The sequence below is a fragment of the Opisthocomus hoazin genome, chromosome 2 (assembly GCF_030867145.1).
Source record: "Opisthocomus hoazin isolate bOpiHoa1 chromosome 2, bOpiHoa1.hap1, whole genome shotgun sequence".
Lineage (NCBI taxonomy): Eukaryota > Metazoa > Chordata > Aves > Opisthocomiformes > Opisthocomidae > Opisthocomus > Opisthocomus hoazin.
The window spans coordinates 13,628,806-13,650,989 of NC_134415.1; the positions used below are offsets into that span (position 1 = coordinate 13,628,806).

A 22,184-nucleotide genomic window follows, 5' to 3' on the forward strand; every position below is an offset into this window, starting at 1 on the left:
AAGGTAATAATTCTAAGTATCTGTCACAGGCTCAGGAGCCAGCTCCCTTGGGCAGAAGCAGTACAAACGCAGGTCTCCAGAGCAAAGAAGAAGAGACCAAGCAGGAGGAAGTATGACTCAGAAGGCCAGCGAGAATCCAACCCATGTTCCCAAAATTATTTTTGCTTTTCACCCAAAGACTAGAGTGCAACGTGTAAGCAGGCCTGCCCTCTGTGCCCTGAGTGCACTCTCTCATCCCTCAGCCACAGACTCTTCCTTGCTGTTACTCTCTGATGTGGGTTTGAACATCCTCCAGCTGAGAAAGGCATAAAACTCCTGTGTCTCATTACCTGAGCATGTGTTCAAACCACTAATTTACATTTTAGGCATTGCCACCAATGCCTTTTTTTTTTTTTTGCTTTTAATGGATGTGATGAGCCTTGTTTGGTTCTGAAAAGGCAAGATGTTACCACTAGCCCTCAAGACAGGACCCAGGTTTGGGGGCCCAAGGTCTGGAGGAGGACACTAACTCTGGACCTTTCCCTGTATGTCTCCTGGTGGCAAACTGTAGAGGCTCCCTGACCCATGCCTGGTTTCCAATCCTCTTTAAAGGGTGCCAATCTTCCTCTGTCTCCTGGATCAAAAGTATGAGCTCCAAGTTCTGGCACTCACGTTGGTAGCCCTGATTGACTCATGCAACCTCACAGTCCTGTAATGCGCTCGGGAGACCGTTGTGCAGGCAGAGCATGATGGGCCACAGATCCCCTTTCAGCTTTTCCGATCCACAGGACAGCACCCTGTGGCTTTCCCTTAACAGCAACTGCACAGTGAGGCTTGGCTTTGAACAGGGCAGCCTGGAGCTACCACCTCTCACTGCTAGGGAATAATCATAGAGCATTCAAAAGGAAATAAAGCGTGTTCTAGAGCCTTTAAAATCGTCCCATTGAACTTTAACAGAAATGATGCTTCTGCTGTACAATACTTCATGATTAAATACCACCAGAAAATACATGGATAGTGAAATTATACATTTTAATAGATCGCTATTGCATAGCAAGAGCCTGATTAGTTTCCTTTTTGATAAATCATCTAAGACTTTTCGATACAGATTTAAGAGGCTAACCTGACTTGGAAGTCTCAAAAGAGAAAGCACTTCTTTAATTGAAAGCAGTCTTGTCTAAGGATTTAATTTTAGGACACTGTTTTTCTAGAAAAAAATTTACCATTGCTAAGAAAACCTTGTGTACTGTCACTAAATATAGATCCGCTTGCTGGAGGAATACCGAATACTCTGTTCCGATTTTCAGGACAAAATAGTATTTTCACTTCAGCATGAATCAATACTCAAACTTCAACCTCTTTGTGGTTCAAGGTAAGACAATTGTCCATTGGAGACAGAAAGAACTTCTTCTTAACTGACATAGAATAATGTTATCTTATTCCAGAACAAATATAAAAATGGTATGGCTTATCAGGTTGAGTATTTGATGATGCTAAAAGAAGAAAAAATAACAGATAAATGTTTATTTTGTCATAGACAAAGTGTTGCTTTATTCTCTGAGCACGACATCACACCCAAATAACATTTTAGATTCCCAGAGCAACATAACAACCCAGTCAAGTTCCCCAAAAATCCACGGGGATTCACCCCACAGGCCACCATGGGAGTGGGATCATGCTCTGAAGATGGCAAATGCTGCGCTTTATTAAAAATTACTGTGCAACTGTTTGTTGCAAGGCCTTTCCTGCCTTTCTAACTTTCCTGAAGCTGATGCCTGTATGAGTAATGTTGCTCCATGAGCAGCAGGAACAATAAAGCCTGCTTTCATGTGGATTCACCTCCTTACTTGTGCCATTCTACAGACTTTCTAGAGGGTCCCCATCTCCTCCTCCCTCTTCTTCCATAGTGCAGATGTGCAACCCCACTTTCGCCTGCTGGGGCCATGCTCATCTTACGCCCGCTGCCATCTCCAGGCAATGCCCTCGGCACCCCAAGTTGCTGGGGCAGCCGGCAAGAGCTTCAGCCCTTTGCGGCAGGCTGGGTGAGTACAAAGCCGCTGATCTGGTCCATCACCATCCCCTCAGGTGTTGCGCTGAGCCGGGCACGCTCGGAGCCAGAATCTCCAACTCTGCCTTTCCACCAGGGATGCCCTCCCTCGTACCAGAGACCGAGGCAGACGCTGATATGGTGCCTTCCCTCAGCACGAGCCAGAGCCTGTGCAAATCTGCCTGCGAGGGATATTGCGCTCATTCACAGGACTTTTTTTGCTTAGAAATATTTCACAACTATGAAAGGAGAAAAAATGCTCATGCCATCAGTTCTGTCTGCAAACCCTCTCCCACTTCTTGGCAGTGGAATTTATTAGTGGTGCTTTGGCACCATCATGGACTCCCAGGATGAAAAGATCAGTTGTTTTAGTTGTTTCTAATGAATATACAATTTTAAATAAGTTTTCCACATAAATTAGACTTTTGCACTGTTCAGTAGTGCCAGATGGACGGAGCCATCTGTCAGAGATTAACACTCATTAAAGGACCACTTAGTATTAAAAAAAAATAACAATAATGTAGCATTCCAAGAGAATTTTTGCTTTGTACATTGGTTGAACTGAACAATTGCATGTGAAGCTGCTCTTGTTTTCAAAGATCAGCATTTATGACTGCTTGTATAATACTTTACTGAATTGGAAACAAGAGATCATTGGACGATTAATCCATTTTTACAGCTTGGGGACATTTCTGAGGGTCTCTGATCTGGGATGATGCTGCAAAAATAATTGACGAGCAAGAGACAGCACGGCCATCATACAGCCACAGGCAAGCCACAAGCAAATCGGGGACTGTTACAGGAAAAAGCAAAGCCCTGAGTAAAGTGTCTTTCCCCTTGAATTGAGAACAAGACCTGTACAAAAGTTAGCAATAACATTGTTTAGCTGATGAGCATTGACATAGCCTGCAGGCTCCCTCCTGGAGATCTCATTTGTATTTTCCCTCCTCAGCATCCCACTGCCAGCCTGAAGCCTTGCACCGAGGGAGCCCAAGCCCAAGCCCGTGCCTCACACCTCTCCCCCTTTGTACCAGGGGCTGGGGGAGAGGCCCTTTGGCCATGACAGCCCGCACTGGGGCCACACTCCTCAGGCCACCACAGCCACCTCCTGCCTTGGGGACTGTTCCCCCGGCCTCCCTGTCCCACCACCCAGGCAGTGGTGCCCAGGGGCGTGCGCAGGCTGTCCGCCTGGCGGGGCAGCAGCCGAGACTGTGCTGGTGCTGCAGTGATGAGCAGGAGTGCAATCCTCAGTAACGGGGAAAGGCAAAAGGTAAACCCCCAGGTCTTCCAAAGCTCAGCCTGCCCTTGCAGTGTTAGCAATGCAGGGTAACAGCTTCCTCTCAGGAACTTGCTACAGGGTGTTTGGCTTGTTGGGTGCAGAGATTTGCGTAGTCTCTGCATTGTGTTATACTTTACAGCCACTGGAGATGAGACTGACTGAACCAGGTAGTCCTTTCCCTTCCCATGTTTCTATCGCTTAAATCTATCAGTGCCAGTAATGACAGTGTTTAATATATCTTTCTTTGTTTCTACTGAAAGGGCAAGTGTAATTGAACAGCTGAGAGAACTGCCATTAAAAGACAGATTTTGGGGTGCCAAAAAAAGAGAAAGCTATCTAAATTTACCTAAAAACACCATGTAGACAAATTAAATGTTTTCAAACTGGTTGTGCCTAATGAAATTCCCCACAGGTATTTCCACCAGAGGCAGAAGCTATCTTAGGGCTGGCTGAGGCTACCTGGGAATTTGGGGAGGGTGGCCAAGGTCATGCAAGGATGACCAAGGGCAAACGGAGTGCCTAGCTTTATAAAGGGGGGACAGATAAGCAAGACAACCAGAGACCAGTTGGCTTAACTTCAGTGCCCAGAAAAGCACCGTAAGAACATATCAGGCTACTTGCAAATAGATGAAAGACGCCAAGCAAGTGAGTGATGGCAAACGCAGACTAATGAGGAACTGATATGAAACCCATTTCAGGTTCCTCCTGTGCGAGGACAGAAGTAGAAACTGTCATTCTATCTAAGTAACAGATGTGCTTCGACTGCAGATAAGCTTTGGCATTTTCTCACATGGCGTACTTATAAGGGGAGGTGACTTGAGTCAATGTGAGACTATCGTAAAGGAAGTTCGGAATTGGTTAGAAAACTTGTTTTAAAGAGTCACTGTCAGTAACTCCCTGGTCAAACTGGAAGGGTGCCTCAAGCATTAACTTTACTGAAGCCAGTCTACGGTACTATGCTGTATTAATGCTTTGGATACTGAGAGCCTGGAGTCTGATCATTAAATTTGCAGATGATGGCTAGGGTGGAAGGAATTCCAGTGCATAGGAGACAGCCTAGGAATTCAAAATGATCTAGCCAAACTGGGGAAGCTACCTATAAACCAGAAGGCAGTTTGATAAGGACAAGAGAAAGTGCAAACCTGGCATGGGTTTCTGGATGAGCAGACACTTGTCAAGGCAACACCTGGCTGCACAGCTGTTCTGCTGAACTGAGGTGTTAGCATGTGTCACCGCGCCTTGCTGCTGCAGGGAAGGGTGAGCATCACACTGGGTCACACCATGCAGTGCCGAGACGTGTGAAAACACAAAGTGATACTCCCCCCCCCCATTTGGCACCAGGCCGGCCTCAGCAGAAATGAGTCACTTGGGATGCTGCAGTTTGAGGAAGCATTGACCAGAAGCCTGGAGGAAAGCCGCAAGAGCATGGTGTAGGAAAGGATGGAAAGAATTAGGGCTGTTCCCGCCAGGAAAGAGAAAAACTGAGAAAACATGCAATAAGGTTTTCACAATCAAAAACAGTAGCTGCAAAGGAGATAGGAGACTTTAACAAGTCTGCTGGGATAGGAAGACAAACGGGGTTAAACCGCAGAGAGGAGAGCCCAATGCATGTGCCCCCCAGGAAGGGCACCATAGCCCTGGCAGGACCATGCTGGGGGGCTCTGGGTCACCACACCAGAGGCTTTTCATGGACACATCAGAGAAACATCTGCCCAGGGCGACTGAAGTGCATCTGCTCTGAAGGAGAGATGGCATGGCGGACCTCCCATATGTCGCACGATGCAACACTGCTACCTCTCCAAATGCCTTCAAGTAAGAATAAGATACTGGTAGCTGCGGTGGAGGTCACTTACATCCCTCTGTTGCTGCTACCAAAAGGAAGCCAAGTACCACAGTGTCTACTCTAAAGACGAGGAAACCGAGGCACATATCCCTGCTTAGATGAAAGTTTGGCATTTGTTTGAGCACAGAGGTGGGCAAGAAGGCCGGTGAGCTCTCCTCCAGAACGTGCAGCCCCGTCGCCAGGGGTCTGGTGAAGCAGTCACCCAGCTGGAATATGCTTTTTGATACAACAATCAAGATTAGAGCCAGGGTTTATTTTTGTGTCTACGTTATGTTGCTCAGGCAAATTGTTAAGAAAAACATTGTGTTTCATTTATAGAACAGTTTAGAAAATGTTTAATCCCTTTCATGAGGTGTATGCGTAAGAGAAACCTGAAAATTTCATTGCATTTCGTTTATCTCTAAAATTTATGCATACATCTTACTCTCCAAGGGGGTCTTTTCTGCTCCGTAAATTTCTTTCTGGTTACACACTGCAGAAGGTGATGTATTTGTCTGTTATGACAAAAGGAAGAGGCAGTTAAAACAATAGACTTAAGTCTTCTGATCTGTAGATGGGAGAGCTGAAGAAGCTTTGACCTCCTTTGAAAAACCTCAGGAGGGCGGAAACTGAGAGCTACTCCCAAAACATCCTTACATAGCATTTTGAAATCCCGTGATGAAAAATACCCCATGGTAGTGACCATATCAGAACGTACCTGTGCTATATCAGCAAGAGTGCAGCCAGCAGGTCAAGGGATGCAACTACACCACGTCCCACCTGCGCACTGTGTCTCATTTTGGTCCGCTGAGGTCAAGAGGGACATCGAAAAACTGGGGAGAGCCAAGCAGGCTTGGAGAGGTTAAACGCACCAAGATGGTCACGGGGCTGGAGACCTTGGCACGTGAAGAAAGGCTGAAGGGACTGAGTTTATTCAGCCTAGAGAAGTGAGGGCTCAGGGGGATTCCATCCCAGTCTTCCAGTGCTGGAAAGGTAGAGATGAAGAAGGCACTGTCTTCATGAGGATGCACTGTGATGGACGGTCAAGTCCTTTCAGGCCAAATTTTGTTTCCAGACACAAAAACTTCTCCACTGTGAGACCAACTAAAGGCTGAGATAGGTTGCCCAGAGGTGTGGCGAAACCCCTCCAGATGGAAATACACAGGACGGCTTGGCAATGCCCTAGATCACCTAACCCGAGGCCCTGCTTCCAACAAGCGCTGGCCCAGCTGCTCTCTCTGGTCCTGGCCAAGCTGGGTTTTCCCTCAGTTTTTGTTTGTCTCAGTACAGCGAGTTGCTGGAGAGGCAAAGAGGCAGTGTCTTCACAAGGCTGTCTCTTATCTCTGCTTTATCTTTCCTCCACCGGAGACACAGCTTTGCAGCAACAACCGCCGGCAGCAAAAGGGCATCCTTCGCATCCTGTCAGCTACGCCCAGGCAAAGCAGCTGTGCACAACAGACGCGGTGGATACACCGCCCGTTTCGGCGTGCATCTCCCTGCTGCTGGAGGTAGAGCTACACCAGTGCTAGGTCCCAGGACAGGACTGCTGATGGCACGCTCCAGCCCTGTGGAGGAGGCCTAGATGCTGGCTCCAGATGCCAGGAGCCAGGGCTTGGATGCTGGGTGCTCACCAGTGGCAAAAGCAACTCAGCAATGGGAAGTGAAGAACACGAATTTCAAAATGTCTTCACTGGCCCAACTCTGCTCCAGCTGGAGTCAGTTGGAAAAAAGTGAACATTGTATTTTTTGTTGGTTTGTTTTTTTGTCTTTTCCAGCCCAGCTTTTTAGTCCCTCACCTTCTGACTTCATTTTGGAACACTGCTTAGTTATAAAATAAGCTGGATCCAGCCTGAGATCTCTCTCAGATAAGATGAGTTCAGCTAAAGGAAACTCTAGTCATGGAAAAGCTCATATGTCAAGAAAATAGAACCCAGCAGTATTGAAAAGGAAAATTTAAAAAAAAAAAAAAAAATGAAAGAAAAAAAGCAGCAGCTTGGCTCCTCTTCCTTTTTTAATGAACAAAATAATCTTCCAAAATCAACTGGCAGATCAGATAAATGAACCTTCTGCTTGGGATAAGAAAGCATGGACTTTTGTCTCCAGATACAATTTGAGCGCATCTTCTTCATCTTTGGTTTTGTTCCACCGCACGAGCTGCTAGCGGCGTCCTTCCACTGCCTCTCCCCAGGCTACGATGGTGGAGATCTGGCTCCCTAGCCCCCTTTTTGAGTGGCTCCGTGTCTCCTTAAGAACGTGAAGTTTGCTCCATCTCCTGCTGACCTCAGTGGGAGCTTGGTCAGACACAGAGGTATTTTTCCAAGCTTTGCGAAGACCGGACTCTGTGCAGAGGCAGGATGCCACAGATGTGGCCCAGTGGGCGCCCGCTCCTCCCAGCTGGCCACCGCTCCGTGTTCCAGGCCAACCCCAAGCACGTGGGCCAAACCCGGGGACCGTCCTGCCCCCGAGCACCAGGGTGGGAGATGCCATGGAGGACACTCATGTCCATCCCGCTGCCCCTGGCTTGGGTGGGACAACGGCTCCAGCTGCCCTCCCGGGCCACCTCTATTGCTGACGGGAGCGTGTCCTTCACCACGCGGCCGCTTGCCGGGGGAATCCTTCCCTTCCCTCCCGCAGCTCGAAGGGTGAGAGCAGGCCCAGCAGCAGGCCGGGGTCCCGCCTCGCCCCTCGCCGAGCAGTGGCCTGCCCCAGACGCCACGCCAACCGCGAGAGGGAATTTTTGCGACACGCCAAGAGATTACGAGAGAGCAAGAGCACCCAGGGCCAGAGGCAGAGCGGAGGCGCGCCATGGCTTCGCGTCCAATGCTTGCTTACAAGCTTTGTCGACGAAATACCCGTACGGAACAGCCGCCGCTGCCACTCTTTACTGGAGTTTTGTGACGGAGGCGGCTCAGCGGGTGACGATCCCCGATCTAAATCCTTTTTTCCCTAAGGATTTTTTTTAGGAACGCGGTAAAAGGAGCGTTGGGAAAGCAGCTTTTGGACACGGCCCCAGCGCTCAGGGCAAAGCGGCAAAGGGCGGTCCCGGAGCGCTGCTCCCGGGGCACAGCCCGGCCCGCCCCGTCGCCCCCCGCCCGCCTCCCGCCGCCGGGCAGCCCGACACTGACACCTAGCGCCGGCCGGGCCCGCGGAGCGCCGGAGGGCCCTCCCAGGGAGTCCGCCCAGCAGCCCGCCGAGCAGCCCCCGCTGCCCGGCCCGGAGCCCCACGGCCGGCCGCGCTGCGGGGGCCGGTCAGCGGCGGGCGCGTGGCGCCGGCCGGGGGCGGGGCCGCGGCCCTCAGCGTGACCTGAGGGGAGCGAGGGGCGGCGCCGGCAGCCCCGGCGAGGAGCGCAGCCGCCTCGTGAGAACTTTGCGCACTCTTCGCAGAAACGCGTGTACGCCGTCTGTGAGTTTTCGGGGGTGTTTGGTTTCTTGGGGTTTGTTTTCTTCTTTTTAAGTTTCCGCAGAGCGCAGGCGGACACCTGCCCCAGCCCGTCCGCTGCCGCTCCGCCGGCGTTGCTCCCCCCCCTCCAGTCCCGGGCGTGGAAGCGGGGCGCCCACTGCCCCGCGGCCCGGCCGCCCCTCCGGCGGCCGGAACCCCCAGCGCCTAGCGCAGCGAAGGGCTCGCGTACAGTCACCAAGGCGGTTTCTTGAAGAACAGCTGGAGGGCAGCGCTTGGTTATATCTCAGCCCTGCGCACAGAAAACCGTTTCCTACAGAAAGCGTGGTTTCTCCCTGGAAGAAGTCGTGACGCCAGTCAGCGCTGCCAGACCAGCCACTTACAGCAGACCTCTTACCGACCGGGTATTTGTGACACCAGCTCTTTATACTCTGATCATAAAGGAAAATAGATTTTTACCATTAAAAATACGCACGAGCTCAACACTGATTCATCCCAGCTGAGCTTCAACGCTCACTCTTCAAATCTTTGCAGCAATTCCGGGAGACAAATGGAAAGTCATGCCCATATCTAAGTTGTCAGCCCAGGGGACACCTTTCCCTACCGGCCCACACAGCCAGGCAGCCCAGTCGAGCCTCTGCCTCTGCAGCCTGGGCACGAAGACACTAATTCTCCACTTTGCGGAGCAGAAAGGTATAATAAACACACCTTTCACCAAAGAAGGTACTTCACCCAAGAGCACTGCCCTTTTCAGCCTTGTGAAGCTGCAGTCACAGGCTCAGGAAAGTAATTTCGCAGCGTTTTAAAACTCACTAGAGAAAAAAAGAAATCTGAGAAGTTTAGGTTCAGAGAGTTCCTAGTTTAATGCTTAGCACAAGTTTTACTCCTCTTGTCATTTAGGTCTTTGTCATATACAAAGCAGATACTGTATCACTGAAGTCTGAAGTTTCATTACCGGTTTCGCTCACAGCAGGCTTGAGGCCCTGGGTATAGGATTTAAATACAACTACCAGAACTAGGATATACTTTAGTTTGAAAAAAGTAATTAAATAACTTTGGTTTCACAAACTTTGTAAAAGGTATGTAGAACTGTTCGTAGGGAACACACATTTACATTAATGTCAATGGGGATCACAGGCCTGAGATAAATATTTACTTCTCTTAAATCCACTCAGAACCAAACACATTGCCTTAGAAACCTGGGGGGTGTGGGGGTCCATCTGTCACCTTTGCATAAAGGCCAAGACACCTTTAGTTGCCTAGAACTTAGTCAGCATAGGATTCTCACCCCTGAGCTTCAACAAATTGAGCTATGCTTAATAAAATACCTCTAACATTTCTGCTCTTTGGAGTAGCAGCAACAGGCTGCCCACCAAACACAGCATCCAGCCCTCAGCTGCGCTTGGCCGTGTTTTGCAGCATGCCAGCTCCCAGACAGGACAGCAGAACAGGTACTGACATTAAACTGGAAAAGCAACCATTTTCTTCCCTATCTGACCCCATTCTCCTTATTTCTCTGCCCTTTCCAAATAGATCCAAGCCTCTACCAAACAACGCACCCAACTTGCCAAAACCTAAAAACAGGAGGAAACAAACATTCTGACATAACCTCTTTCTTAATTTAGAGATATTGCTACCACGGCATTTTCATTCCTGGGGTACAGACAATGGCAGCGATGTCTCAGATCCTGGGGTTAGGGAATGCACACGCTAAACTAGACAAGACAGGAAGGAGCCAATGCTGAGTTTTCAGCTAATGCTGGGATAAGATAACCCCCAAATGACACCAGGCATCTGGAAGATGTCTGCAGTATGCATGGACAAACTGGTTTCAGCATTAGACAAAATTAAGTAAGAAAAAAAAAAATCTGAAGTAAAAAAAGGCTCTAGAGACAATTAGAATAGAGGCAATAGATCTTGTATTACTGAAAGAATAAAGCCAGTTCATCCCTACAGACCCATTCCAAATCGTGTTTTGCAACCATCTGTTGAAAAGGCCATCTGGCTGCAGTGAGGGCCCTGAATCAAAACATCTCACATCTTTGGGGTGCACTAAAACTGAAATTCAGTTTTTCTTCACACTGAAGATCTTTTCACAGGCTAGCTTCAGGGGTTAACTTCAGAAAGTTTCTCACGGAAATAGGAAGGCAAAAGGTCACCTATACAAGGGACTTTGAACATTTCTGCATGCATGTAATAGTTTGGGCAATTTTTGAGAGTGGATCAGATGCTAGGTAGCTCACTGAACCCAGCCCGAGGAAATAACTGCAAATCATGGTGACTGATGTCATGTGAAAGCAAGGCTTCCTTTGATGCAGAGGAGAGCATTTTTCCTGAGGGAGTAAGGGGAAAAGGACAAACACAAAATGGAAAAAAATCCTACCCCAACCACCGAAACGACATGCCAAAGTACCAGGAGACTCTGTTTGCAGGTGTCAAATGGAAACCTCCCATTTTAGCGCTTGAAATGTCTATTTGAAATTCCCAAGCAAAGCCTACAGCAATATCCAGAAGCCTCCAGACACAGCAGTGAGCCCCTGACTGGGAAGCAGTGAGAACAAGAGCCAGGCCTAAAAATGCCCGGGTGAGCTCAGCATTGCCAACGGCTCCCAGAAAGGAGACTGCACGGGAGTAAGAGTTCCCTTCAGGCAGTAACATTGGATCAAAGCCAGGCACGTGAGGATTTTTTAAATAAATCAATAAAGCGAGCCAAACAGTTGTTAGGAACTGATGAAGGCCAAGTCGAAGCAGCTACATGGAACTCGCACCACACCAAGCGCGCCCGGATGCCGCAGGGAATAGGCGTTGCCGGACTCAGCTAAAGGCGAGCCGTGGCTCCCGATGCCCACAGAGCAGGATGCTGCTTATGCCCATGCCTTCTCCTGCTTCTGCTGATCTAAACCTGAAGACCTACTGCTCCATTTCACTTTTACACCAAGGGTGGTGAAACCCTGGCACAGGTTGCCCAGAGAGGTGGTAGACACCCCATCCCTGGAAACGTTCAAGGTCAGGTGGGACGGGGCTCTGAGCAACCTGATCCAGTTGATGTCCCTGCTCACGGCACAGGAGTTGGACTGGGTGGCCTTTAAACGTCCCTTCCAACCCAAACTGTTCTATTGTTCTATGATTTCAATGTCAAAAACAGTAAGCTGAAGAATTAAGATTTCAGTAGACAGGTCTTCAAAAGCACTTTTTAAAGACAGTAGTTAAAAAAAAAATAAGATCCATAAAGCTCTTTTGTGAGCAAGAACAGAAAAACAAAGGAATATTTTAATCAACATTTTCACACATTGAACATTTCTCAAAAATGCCAAAATTTTAAAATGAGAATCATGTCCCTGGCTGGATTTATTGCACTGGAAGTGTGGTCAAAGCCCAGTCATCCTACGCATAGAAGCAGCCTCCACAAAAGTGAATGGAACTGTCAATATTCTAAACCAGACATTCTTTGCCCCAAAACACTATATTCAAATGCATATTTGAGTGAGAATAAAATGTGTGGTAAAGCTAAAATAATGAAACAATAGTCTTGAATGAAGATTTTTCAGGAGCTTGTTATTCTCCTTATTTGCTTTTCCTTCTGGCACACTTTAAACTGACTCACCAGGAAACCGTGCACTGAAGTCAACTCCCTCCAACCCCACCAGAAGTCAAGACCAGAAAAAAAAATGAGTTCTTCAAAATCAGGTATTTTCTGCTCTCAAGCAAACAGGTTTTTTTACAACAAATCCTTCTCAAGTTAGAGCAGATTTCACAAAGCTTTAAATTTGAGTGGGCTTCTGAACTGTCATTGCTGGTTATTATTAGTAGGCACAGAAATTCCCATTTTAATTAGAAACTTTATTTTGAAATACATTACACAGTTTACATGTGAAGTGCTTTCACTGCGAGATATTTCATAACATTGTGCTGAGCAAAACGGCTGACCGATTTCCTTCAAGCTCTTCCAGGTACGCTTTGTTTTTATTAAAACTACCTTACAGAACTAAGATGCAACTTCAGCATTTGTACTCAGAAGCTAACTACTATGTTTACCTTGGGGAGAAAGTATATACTTAACTGTTCCAATTCACTTCATGTTTCAGTAATGACGTGAAGCATTTGGCGTAAGACTGAAAGAAACCTGAGTCCTAATTAAACTTGTATTCACCAAAGATTAAAAAAAATAATAATCTTCATGATCAAACTACTTTTTTAATAAGGCACAGACAAGTATTTATAAAGACTGGCTACCAATTCAGTTTTACCTGCACAGCCTTCCTGCTGGTCTGTCAAAAGTAATCTCAAAGTTGTTTTCCCTGTCTGCTCCTGAGACTTTTCAAGAACAAGGCAGAGCAACAAGGCAACTAAAAGAACGGACATGCAAAGGAGTCTGGCATTTGGGATGGATTCTGAACATCTGCAAAGTAGTTCATTTTCTAAATGGAGCATTCATCTATTATTAAAATGGTGGCAACTATGATAAGGAAAATAGAAGGGGTGCAAGCAGTGTCTGTTTGCAAAAGGGTATTTTAATAGGAATAAACAAGATGTCTGGTATGCTTTCAGGCGAAGACTTTGCATGCAGCAATGCCTACAACTTTAAAAGATTATCTAAACTGAATTCTGAAATTCCCCCTCTGCCACTCAGAAAAGCTGAATGTACCAAGAGGCTGCTCGACAGCAGGTGAAATATCAGGGAATGAAATCTCCGTTTAGATAATGAGCCAGTACTGCCATCCTACTTTGCATTTCTTATTAGAACGAAAGGAAGTCTTCAGTAATGATAACTCAAACAATTATTTTGGCTGGAAGAAAGTTCAAGAATCTTAAGATGTGATGATGTTTAAAGAACATGAAACAATTCTACCCACAGTCAAAGAATAAAAAATAAAAAAAAAAAAAAGAAAAAAAAAAGAGAGAAGCCTTACCTTCTCCTCCCAATTAAAATCTTTGAGGAATAATTGCTTGAGCTTAGCACTGTATGGCTTCTGTGGCCTATGAATGCTTGATAGATAGTCGAAGAATTATCATTTTCAAGCTACTGTTTTCAATTTTAAGTCATTTCAAATAAAAATACTGCATCTATTTCACTTTAATAATCAAACAGCATAAAAATCATTAAAAGTGTATTTCTGATACAAATTTATATCACATACTAAAAGATACTATTTTATAGATAATTGTAAACAAAAAGTATTAGAATATACAAAAGGTTTTTAAAATTCTTTTGCACAGCTGAACTCATAGTGCAGGTTTAAGATAAAAAAAAAATCTGTAAATGAAGTAGTCATAACAAATGTTGAATATAAAATACATTCCAAAGTATTTTACAGAATGGCTGAATTATCAAGCATAAGAACTGAGGATAAAGGATGTTAATGACAAGCAGCCACATACAGAACACAAAGCAATAAGTTTAAATCAGACTATTTTGGTTTGTGTAGCCCTTTATTAGCAACTAAAATAGAATATATCTGTTGTACATCACGGGTAGTAACTGACTATACTGGAATTTTATTATATTCTAATACAGGATCATTTATAAATGCGTTGTTTTCCTTTTCTTCTTTTATTAAAAAGCTTCCACCCCTTTTTCCATTTACAACTTGCAAAACTATTCTGAAAGCTGAGTACATGTGCACAGGTCTGCGAAGAGTGCAAATTTAGGATACGGTAAATGCTTTACATGTTATATTTGTAAGGACTGTCTGCCACCATGCCTTCACAGCCACTATCTTTAAAAAAAAAAAAAAAAAAAAAAAAAAAATCACAAAATGTTTTGATACCAGCCTTCCTTCCATTGTCCTAAACAAGAAAGCATTTAAATGAGTTGAAACTAAGGAAGGACTACACCTACTAGAAAAGAAGAGAGTTCTATTAGTTTGAGGTTTCAGTATACCCAAAGACCAGGGACTGTATCTTTGTAAGGGCTAGGCTGGGACCCCGTATACAGAGTGTGTGCAGGTGCCATCCCTGAGCATTCAGCGGTTCAGTGGACCATAAGCGCTCCAGCTGCATAACTCACTGAGCTGTCTTGCCAGTTTCGACACTGACTTGACTGAGCATAATTCAAAAATGAAAAGCTCATATTCATTCCATTCTTCTGGAGCTCATTGATGGCCTGAAAAGAGGAAAAAAAGCAGTTTAGAAACAGGTATCTATGAAATTATGACATTTTCTAGATCTCAGTCCTCTCCTCTCCCCCCAGGGGTCCTTGCACCATGTCTGATAATAATAGAAGCACCTCCTAGTGACTTGTGGACCTAACTGATTTCTGTACCGTTTCATTCACTGACGCTCCCCCCACTGCACTACGCCCATCCGTGCAGTTCTATAAAGCAATAGTAAAAAACCTTTCAAAGCAGATCCCTTAGAAACAATGCTTTCAGTTCCACAGGGAAGCTACACAGAAACACAGATGTAACAGAAAAAAATACATCTTTGTTAACACTTTTTAGATCGTATTTCTTCCATTAAGGAAAAAGAATGTACCAAGATAATTTATTGAAGTGTGACAACTGGCAAAAGTGAGTGAACAGAATTTAGCTCAGATTCACTGCAAAACTTATTGTTATATGAGGTTAAGAGTTGGATATTTTTGCAGAGTTGTCACAGTACTGAATTTTGCTACATGCATCCCCAATACTGATACTGCTTATATGAACTTCTATAGACTTCACTTTAAAAGGTTCAATATAGACTACATTTCCAGTGAATTAAGTTTCCCCCTTTATAAATGTTAATATGATTCCTGTTTCAGATTTGAATCACAGTAAAAATATAGTGAGATTCACTCAAGCAATAGGACAAATCTGCAGCACTCCAGCAGTGCTGTAAAGCAGCTGCGACTCAATTTAGACAACTAAGTTAAGCCAGGTTTACGTCTGCACTGCATCACCAAAGCAGAATACGGTAACCAGAAAGTACCAGTTAATTTGAAATCTAATTGCCATTAATTTATGGGTTAACGGTGCACTGCACTAATATTTAGAGGCAATCCCTCATCATATTTGCAAATCTCAAAAATGCTACCAGACATCACAAGGCACTTACAATAGCTAGCTAATAGCAACACAGAAAAAAAGTACACGTTTGTAAGTACTGATTCAAAAAAGTACATACTTCTTCAGGGAAGAAGTACTTCTCTTGGCCCTACTACTTTAGGGCCAAGAGAAAGTGAATGATTGCATTTCGTTGAAATTCAAAGGAACATGGTAACTTCAGGGAATGGAAAACCCTCAGCCCTTGTAAGAGCTTACATTTGTCTATATGCAAGACATGGAAATTGGAAACCAGATTGAGAACACTTGGAAAAATAAATTAATTCAAGACTTGCCATTTTAGAACTAAGGAATACTCCAGCAATATTGTGTTTAGAACAAACATAAGCATTTTGCTAAAAGTTACATTTTTCAACAAATCAAAAGTTACTTACGTTTAATAATACGCCAATAGGATGTCTTCCACATATTGTATTATGGTATTTCTTCAAGTAATTGCTAAAAGATACAGGATCTAGCTGCTCTATAATGCTCATACCCTGAAAAAGAATCGATAGCAATGATTACTTCACACATTCATAAGCAGGTGTTTATACATCACCTATTTATGACAACACAGAATACTTCAGGAGGGAAAAACCCTCTACTTTGTATCAAGGGAATCTCAGCATGTGAGCTCTAGCTTGCAGTCATCTTGTTGCCACCCTTTGCTAAACTCAAAGTGCAGGAGCTCTTCCAAAGCTGTCAATGATCCACAGATCTGTGAAGCTACCTTTGCAGATACCAGTGAAGCTCACGTTAAAAATGCTCCTCCCACAGACTAGCTGACCCCCATCTCCAGGGGTGCCCTGCTTCCACAGGATTTTGCACAGCAATAACCAGACAAATTTACTACAAGGACAAAGCAGGAAGAAGTCTTGCCTCCATCTCCTCTCCCTGGTAACAAAGCTCAAGGCTGAGCACTTGCCTGGGACTTCTGGATGTCCAAAAACCCCTAGACAGATCATCAGTAGACACACATGCAATTCAAGCAGTAGCAAGTGTAATGTATCCTAGACACACCAGGCATGCAAGGCAGCTGATCTGGGCACAGGTTGGCCATCTGCTTAGAGCATAAAAAGCAGATCCAGGACATCTCTAAAGCACTAGAAAGTTGGTGCACGACAGAAACATAAGATCCAGGAGATTATGCTTCCACTTTACGCAAGGCAGTCACATATACAGACCCTTTTCTCCAGCCACAGTGAAACCCATGATTCCATGGAGCCATACTACGAAAACCAGCACATGTATGGAAAACAAAACCTTCCACATATACAAACATTTGCATTCTTAAAAGCAAAAAGAATCCTACAACTCTAGATACAGCCTACTCTTACCCCATCCCACAGAGGCAGATCAAATACAACAAAAGTAGTTTAAAGTAAGCCTAAATCAGTTACTGTCTGGGTTTTATCATGGCTTTGCTATTTTTCCTGTATTAGACTCCATTCTCTTGTGCTCATCCTTCCTCTGAAAATGATTAATTCCCTTCACCAGGTAAATGAGCTCCAGACAGTCACTAATTCAGTAAGACACATAGCTGTGCTTCTTACACATAGCTGATGAAACATGAAGGTTCTCCTTAGAGACTAGGAAAAAAACATATACTTGGCATGGGAACAATGGGAGGTTGGTATCAGAAAGGGAGAGAATTTCTCCCAAGGTTTCTGTGATTGTCCCAGCCCCTTCCCCTGCTTTTGGGAAAGCGTGGGTGATAAAAGGAGAGAAATCACGATGCAGGAAGCAGTCTGTCTGAAGTCTCCACCTCCAGAGCGAAACCTCCTGAATACTCTGCAAGGGTGTTGGCTGATCTGGCAGATCTGCTAATTATTCAGACTGGAGCACAGCTTACAATGCAGGAGCTGGAGATTCCCAGGAGAGTCAGGGAGGATTAGGAAACAGCAACCATAACCATCACCTTTGTGTACTTTTAATTAAAAACAGACATAAGATGAATTCATAGAGAGATAAATTTTACGGAAAAATAAAACCAAACTATGCTGACCAATTGCTGGCAAGAACTCAGTTCTTCCAGGGTCATGGAGAGGGTGTTTGGACCCCTGGCTGGTAATTACAGCTATTACTCACTCCAGATCTACAGAACCTAAACGAGTGCCAAAAAAATAAAAGTAGCTATTCTCTAACTAGCAGTGATTACACAGATATCATTGCATTTCTAAAGTTTAAGCAGCATGTCTTCAAACCACCCATTTACTTGTAAATTGTACATCTCAGTACACAGCTAATGAAAGCAGAACCAAACTTAACTGTAGGCTCAGGTGAAGCTAAACATGCATAAGGCACTTACTCAGATACTGAACAGCTCATAAGAATGTATTTTATCCATTTGTAAACTCTTTCACGGCTTTTAAAGGAATGAAAATGGCTGCTCAAATGAGAGGCTCATTTTATAGCTGTAAGTCACTGGAACATACTGGGCAGAGGCATTTGAGCATTTGTCTCGAATGGACATGGATTTATCAGAATGCCTAGTAAGCTTATTTCAATGCACAGTTCAGCACTGCAAAACATTTAGAGCTATGCAGTTCATCCCAGCAAATGCTAACAGAGCTCCATACATCACAGATTGGAGAAAATCCATAGGAAACATGTATTAACACATATCCTATGAGCAGTCAGCTGTACTAAACTTTTCAGTCTTTTGGATTTAAAAATCATTGTGGCAGAGGAGAAAAGAATACCAAGCTTGTTTCTCAGTCTACAATGATGCTGAGGAACAAAGGAAACATTTTTGTCAGGTTGTGTTTTACTTTTCTAAAAAGCAGAAGTATGAAGCTCATCATTTCCAGTATTCAAAATAACTCATCTGGGCATGGTTTAGAATGGAGTTAAAATATATGACAAAAACCAGATGATAAAAAAGCAAACCATCACACAGTTCTGCCGTTTATCACATGGTTATTATGGCACCACAAAGAAATTGCATATCTCAGTTAACCAGACACTGTTAATGGCATCTAAGATATCCTAGCACAGTGCATTTAATACAATTAAAAACAGTTACGTTCTTAAATATCATCCCCTATAGGACCAAGTATCTACAAGCTTACAAAAAAACCAAACCAACCAACAGGCTTATTTTATACTATACCCCAATAATCCTTTGACTGGTCAAGGCTAAGACTGCAATCAGTTACTTCAGCTGCTTCTTCAAACTTTAAAATAAAAGATATAAACTAGTGGCACACTTACAGAAGCAGAAACAAACTTGGTCTTAGCACTAGCCAGTCCAACTGTCTTTGCATGGGTGAGTCCCTCAGACTAGAAGACAACCAACCAACAGCAAAACCCCTGCTGTGTCCTGTGTGCTGGGCACAGCAGAGAGAGCGGGGAGCTGGGCACCCAGGCAGAGCGCCCTGGTCCCGCGTTATGCCCCAGCTGAGAAGCCCTCCCAGGCTGGAGCACCGTGGAAGGCGCTGGCACGCCACGGCGACACTGTGGAGGCCACCAGAATTCATCTCATTAAAGCCACCGAGAAGCCACTCGCGCCACACACGGCTCCTGCACAACAACTGCACAGCTCTCCTCAGTGCCTGTGTTATCCCCCCCGCTCAGCAGAATCCTCCTGTTGACTCAAGCGAGGGGTAAGGTTTCACAAACAGATACAAAATGAGCAATCCTGCAGTGAAGATTGAAGCAAGCAGCCTGCATTTTCTGGCTGGCCATAATTAAAAAATAATTACTCTTCAATGATGTCTTACAGAATACTCTCCCACTTTTATTTAAACGGATGGTAGGCACCAGGTTATGATATACAAATTACTGCACATCAGCGGCTCAGTTGTAACTCCTGATTTGAGGATTCACCCCTAAGGTACCCCTGTTAATCACAGGGCTGCTGACTCCTTCCACTTCACAAGGCGTACTGTGGTACCCCCAGGGTAACAGAGCGGTCACACCAAGAGTTACCACGGAGAAAGCAATGTCTGCCCAGCAATATTCACTACTCTGTGTTTTTTTTATGCTGGAGTCTAACTTAAAATCACAGTAAATAAAAGTTCTCACAGCGGTTACCAGGTTAGCAAGTCTTCAGTGCCCAAAGCCTTGGATGTTGTTTAGGACAGGAAAATCATCATGCATCTGTACTTAAGGTCCAGTCTAAATTGAAGAGACCATTGTCCTCCCACAAGGGTATTTCTAAGGCAAATTAACTTCATCTTAACCCAGAACATCTTCCTGCTTACAAACGCTCAGCCGACTGCTATGCTAGTTAGGTCCAATAAAATAACCTCTGCTAATAGTGGCCCAGTAAACACCTCAGAGGGTTTTAGTACAGTTTTGTCTCTATCTTAATGCTGTTTTCTCTGTGGAGAGGCCTAGTGGTTTCAAAAATGCAAGTTTCTTTAGCATGCCAAATGACACCAAAAAATTCAATACTTATCTAAGCAAACAAGAAGTAGCTGAGCAGGGCATACAAAATCAAATAAACTCCTTTCAAAAGCTGAAGAAACATGACAGGGAGATCTTTGTGGCATTGTGGATAGTGTCCCAAGCGTACCCACAATAGTGCTAAAAAGAAATTTCTGAAATTCACCAAAAGCAAAACCTACTCTGTACAGAGTTTGAATATGGAGTCTTATGTTCACATATGGCATGATATGAACAGACAGAAAATAGCCACGGCATACTGCTATGCAGCATGTTTAGTTTACCAGTTAAACTTAAGATTGAAAAAGTTTTTTCATAATGATTAAACAGTAGACATAATTTTCAGTGTGGCAGAAAACGTCATTTCATTTTGGCTGAATGACTACCAAAAGAAAGAGTCGGTGCAGCAACGTATTCACTAGAAGTAATGAAATGCCAAAGTCCAGTCTTTCCACAAGCTTTCACCGCAGAAATTAACACGGGAAAACCAACATTTGCTAATGCACCTCAATCTGCTCTCCTGCAAAAACACTCAGAGCTGCAAATTCTGGGATTCTGCAGAAAAACACTTGTCTTTACAGAGAAACCTCTCAAGTGACAACAAGAATTATTAAAAATGGGATAAACAGAATGAAGGCAAATTATTTACTGCTTCCATTCCAGCGATGAATAGTGGAAAAACAAAGAGGTTAATATGGATACACAAAGCAAAAAACTCCTGAGATCTCTCCAGCAGATAGGATTTATTCCTTCAAGACAAAGAAGAAAATTAACATGCCCTGAATAACAACAGTTGTCTCTTCTAACAGATTTTACAGAAGTTACATAAATGATTCAAATAGTTTTAAAACAAATTTTAAGGTTATGTATTTCCAGAAGAACTACTTCTCTTCTGTGCCCTAAGTATAGCCTTGAACGTTAACACAATTTTCTTGTTTAAAAAGAAATCCTTGGCTCCTGTGACTGCAAAGAGAATGCAACATAATTGGCATCACGATATTTAGGTATTTAGCATTCCTTTCAGCCATTTGCCAAACCCAGAATGAAGTATGGTCTACTGCTTTTCCCTGCCACCTACTACAAAGTAAGGGGCCGGAGGAAGACTACTCTCAAGACAACAGTGACTTCTGATTTCCTGACCAGCACAATCCCTTACAGTCTTTCCTCCTCAAAATGGATGTTGATGAAACTATTACATCATCAAAACACTGTTTCAATATGCAGGTATCATAGCTATCAAGCCTGAACTACCACAATACTCAATCCATAATTCCTACTGTTTCTCAAAAACATAAGAGGGTATGTGGATAGGAATTACATTAGAGGATTTTAGGTAGGCGAACATGCATTTATTCTCATAAATTATGCTTACTAGATTATACCTGCAATATGTCGTGCGTAGCCAGTAAAATGGAGGATATTAGCTAAAAACAACAGCTAAAATCTTATTGTGGTGAATAAAGGAAAGTATACATTCAATAAAATAGCTGATCTGTAATATTTTGTTAGAGAAATTTCTAAAGTGTTCAAAGAAATATAATGTACAGGAGAAATTTGTTAGTTAGTTCCACCAAATCTGAAAACTTACCATTTTATCTAGGTGCTCAATGGATCTATAAATTTCTCCTTGGGATTCATCATAGTAACTGTAACGGAACCTCTGACCTTGAAACAAAAATCATGTATAAAATAAAAAAGGGAAAAATTGTAGCTAAAACACTCCCTAGTACTTACTAAATAATTGAAATTATAATATTTGTAAAGTAGTAATCTTCATTTATTTTATACCTTTTAGCTCCACTGAGGAAATTCTAGGGCAATCATCAAAGTAGCAGCCCAGAAGCGAAGTAAAGAATACATGACGGGCAGCTATATCCTAAAGAAAAACTTACTATGTAGAACTGACACTGCAGTATCACTTACTGGTTGCCTGTTACTGCCTTGGAATCCAATTCTATAAACTAAAAAGTAAAACAACATTTCATTTCACTACCCCTCTTGATAAGTCAACCCTGGCGTCAGGCTACTTCCGCTTGCACAACAATACCCACAGTAAATGAAGGTTAAAAGAAAAAGTTCATGATAATCCAATGAACATTTCCAGATGGTTCATTAGCCACAACAGAACCCAGGTCATTCTCATATACCTCCACCTATTCCACAAGTCAAAGATGAGTAAAACATGCACTTAATTATGTAAGTTGACCAAATATGACAATGAAAAAAAGGAAGAAGGTCTGTTGTAT

The 22,184-nt window shown here is 43.9% G+C and overlaps 1 protein-coding gene across 1 annotated transcript in view; it reads right to left on the minus strand.

Annotated features, from left to right (window-relative positions):
• Positions 1 to 13,935: 13,935 nt before the first annotated feature.
• MEMO1 (mediator of cell motility 1) overlaps positions 13,936 to 22,184 on the minus strand; it is a 28,441-nt gene continuing 20,192 nt past the window's right edge. The window contains exons 7-9 of the mRNA XM_075412664.1: positions 21,527 to 21,603; positions 15,942 to 16,046; positions 13,936 to 14,627 (exon numbers count right to left, since the gene is read on the minus strand). Coding sequence (XP_075268779.1) covers positions 14,496 to 14,627; positions 15,942 to 16,046; positions 21,527 to 21,603 — 314 coding nt within the window. The 3' untranslated portion in view covers positions 13,936 to 14,495. The remainder of the gene's footprint in view (positions 14,628 to 15,941; positions 16,047 to 21,526; positions 21,604 to 22,184) is intronic.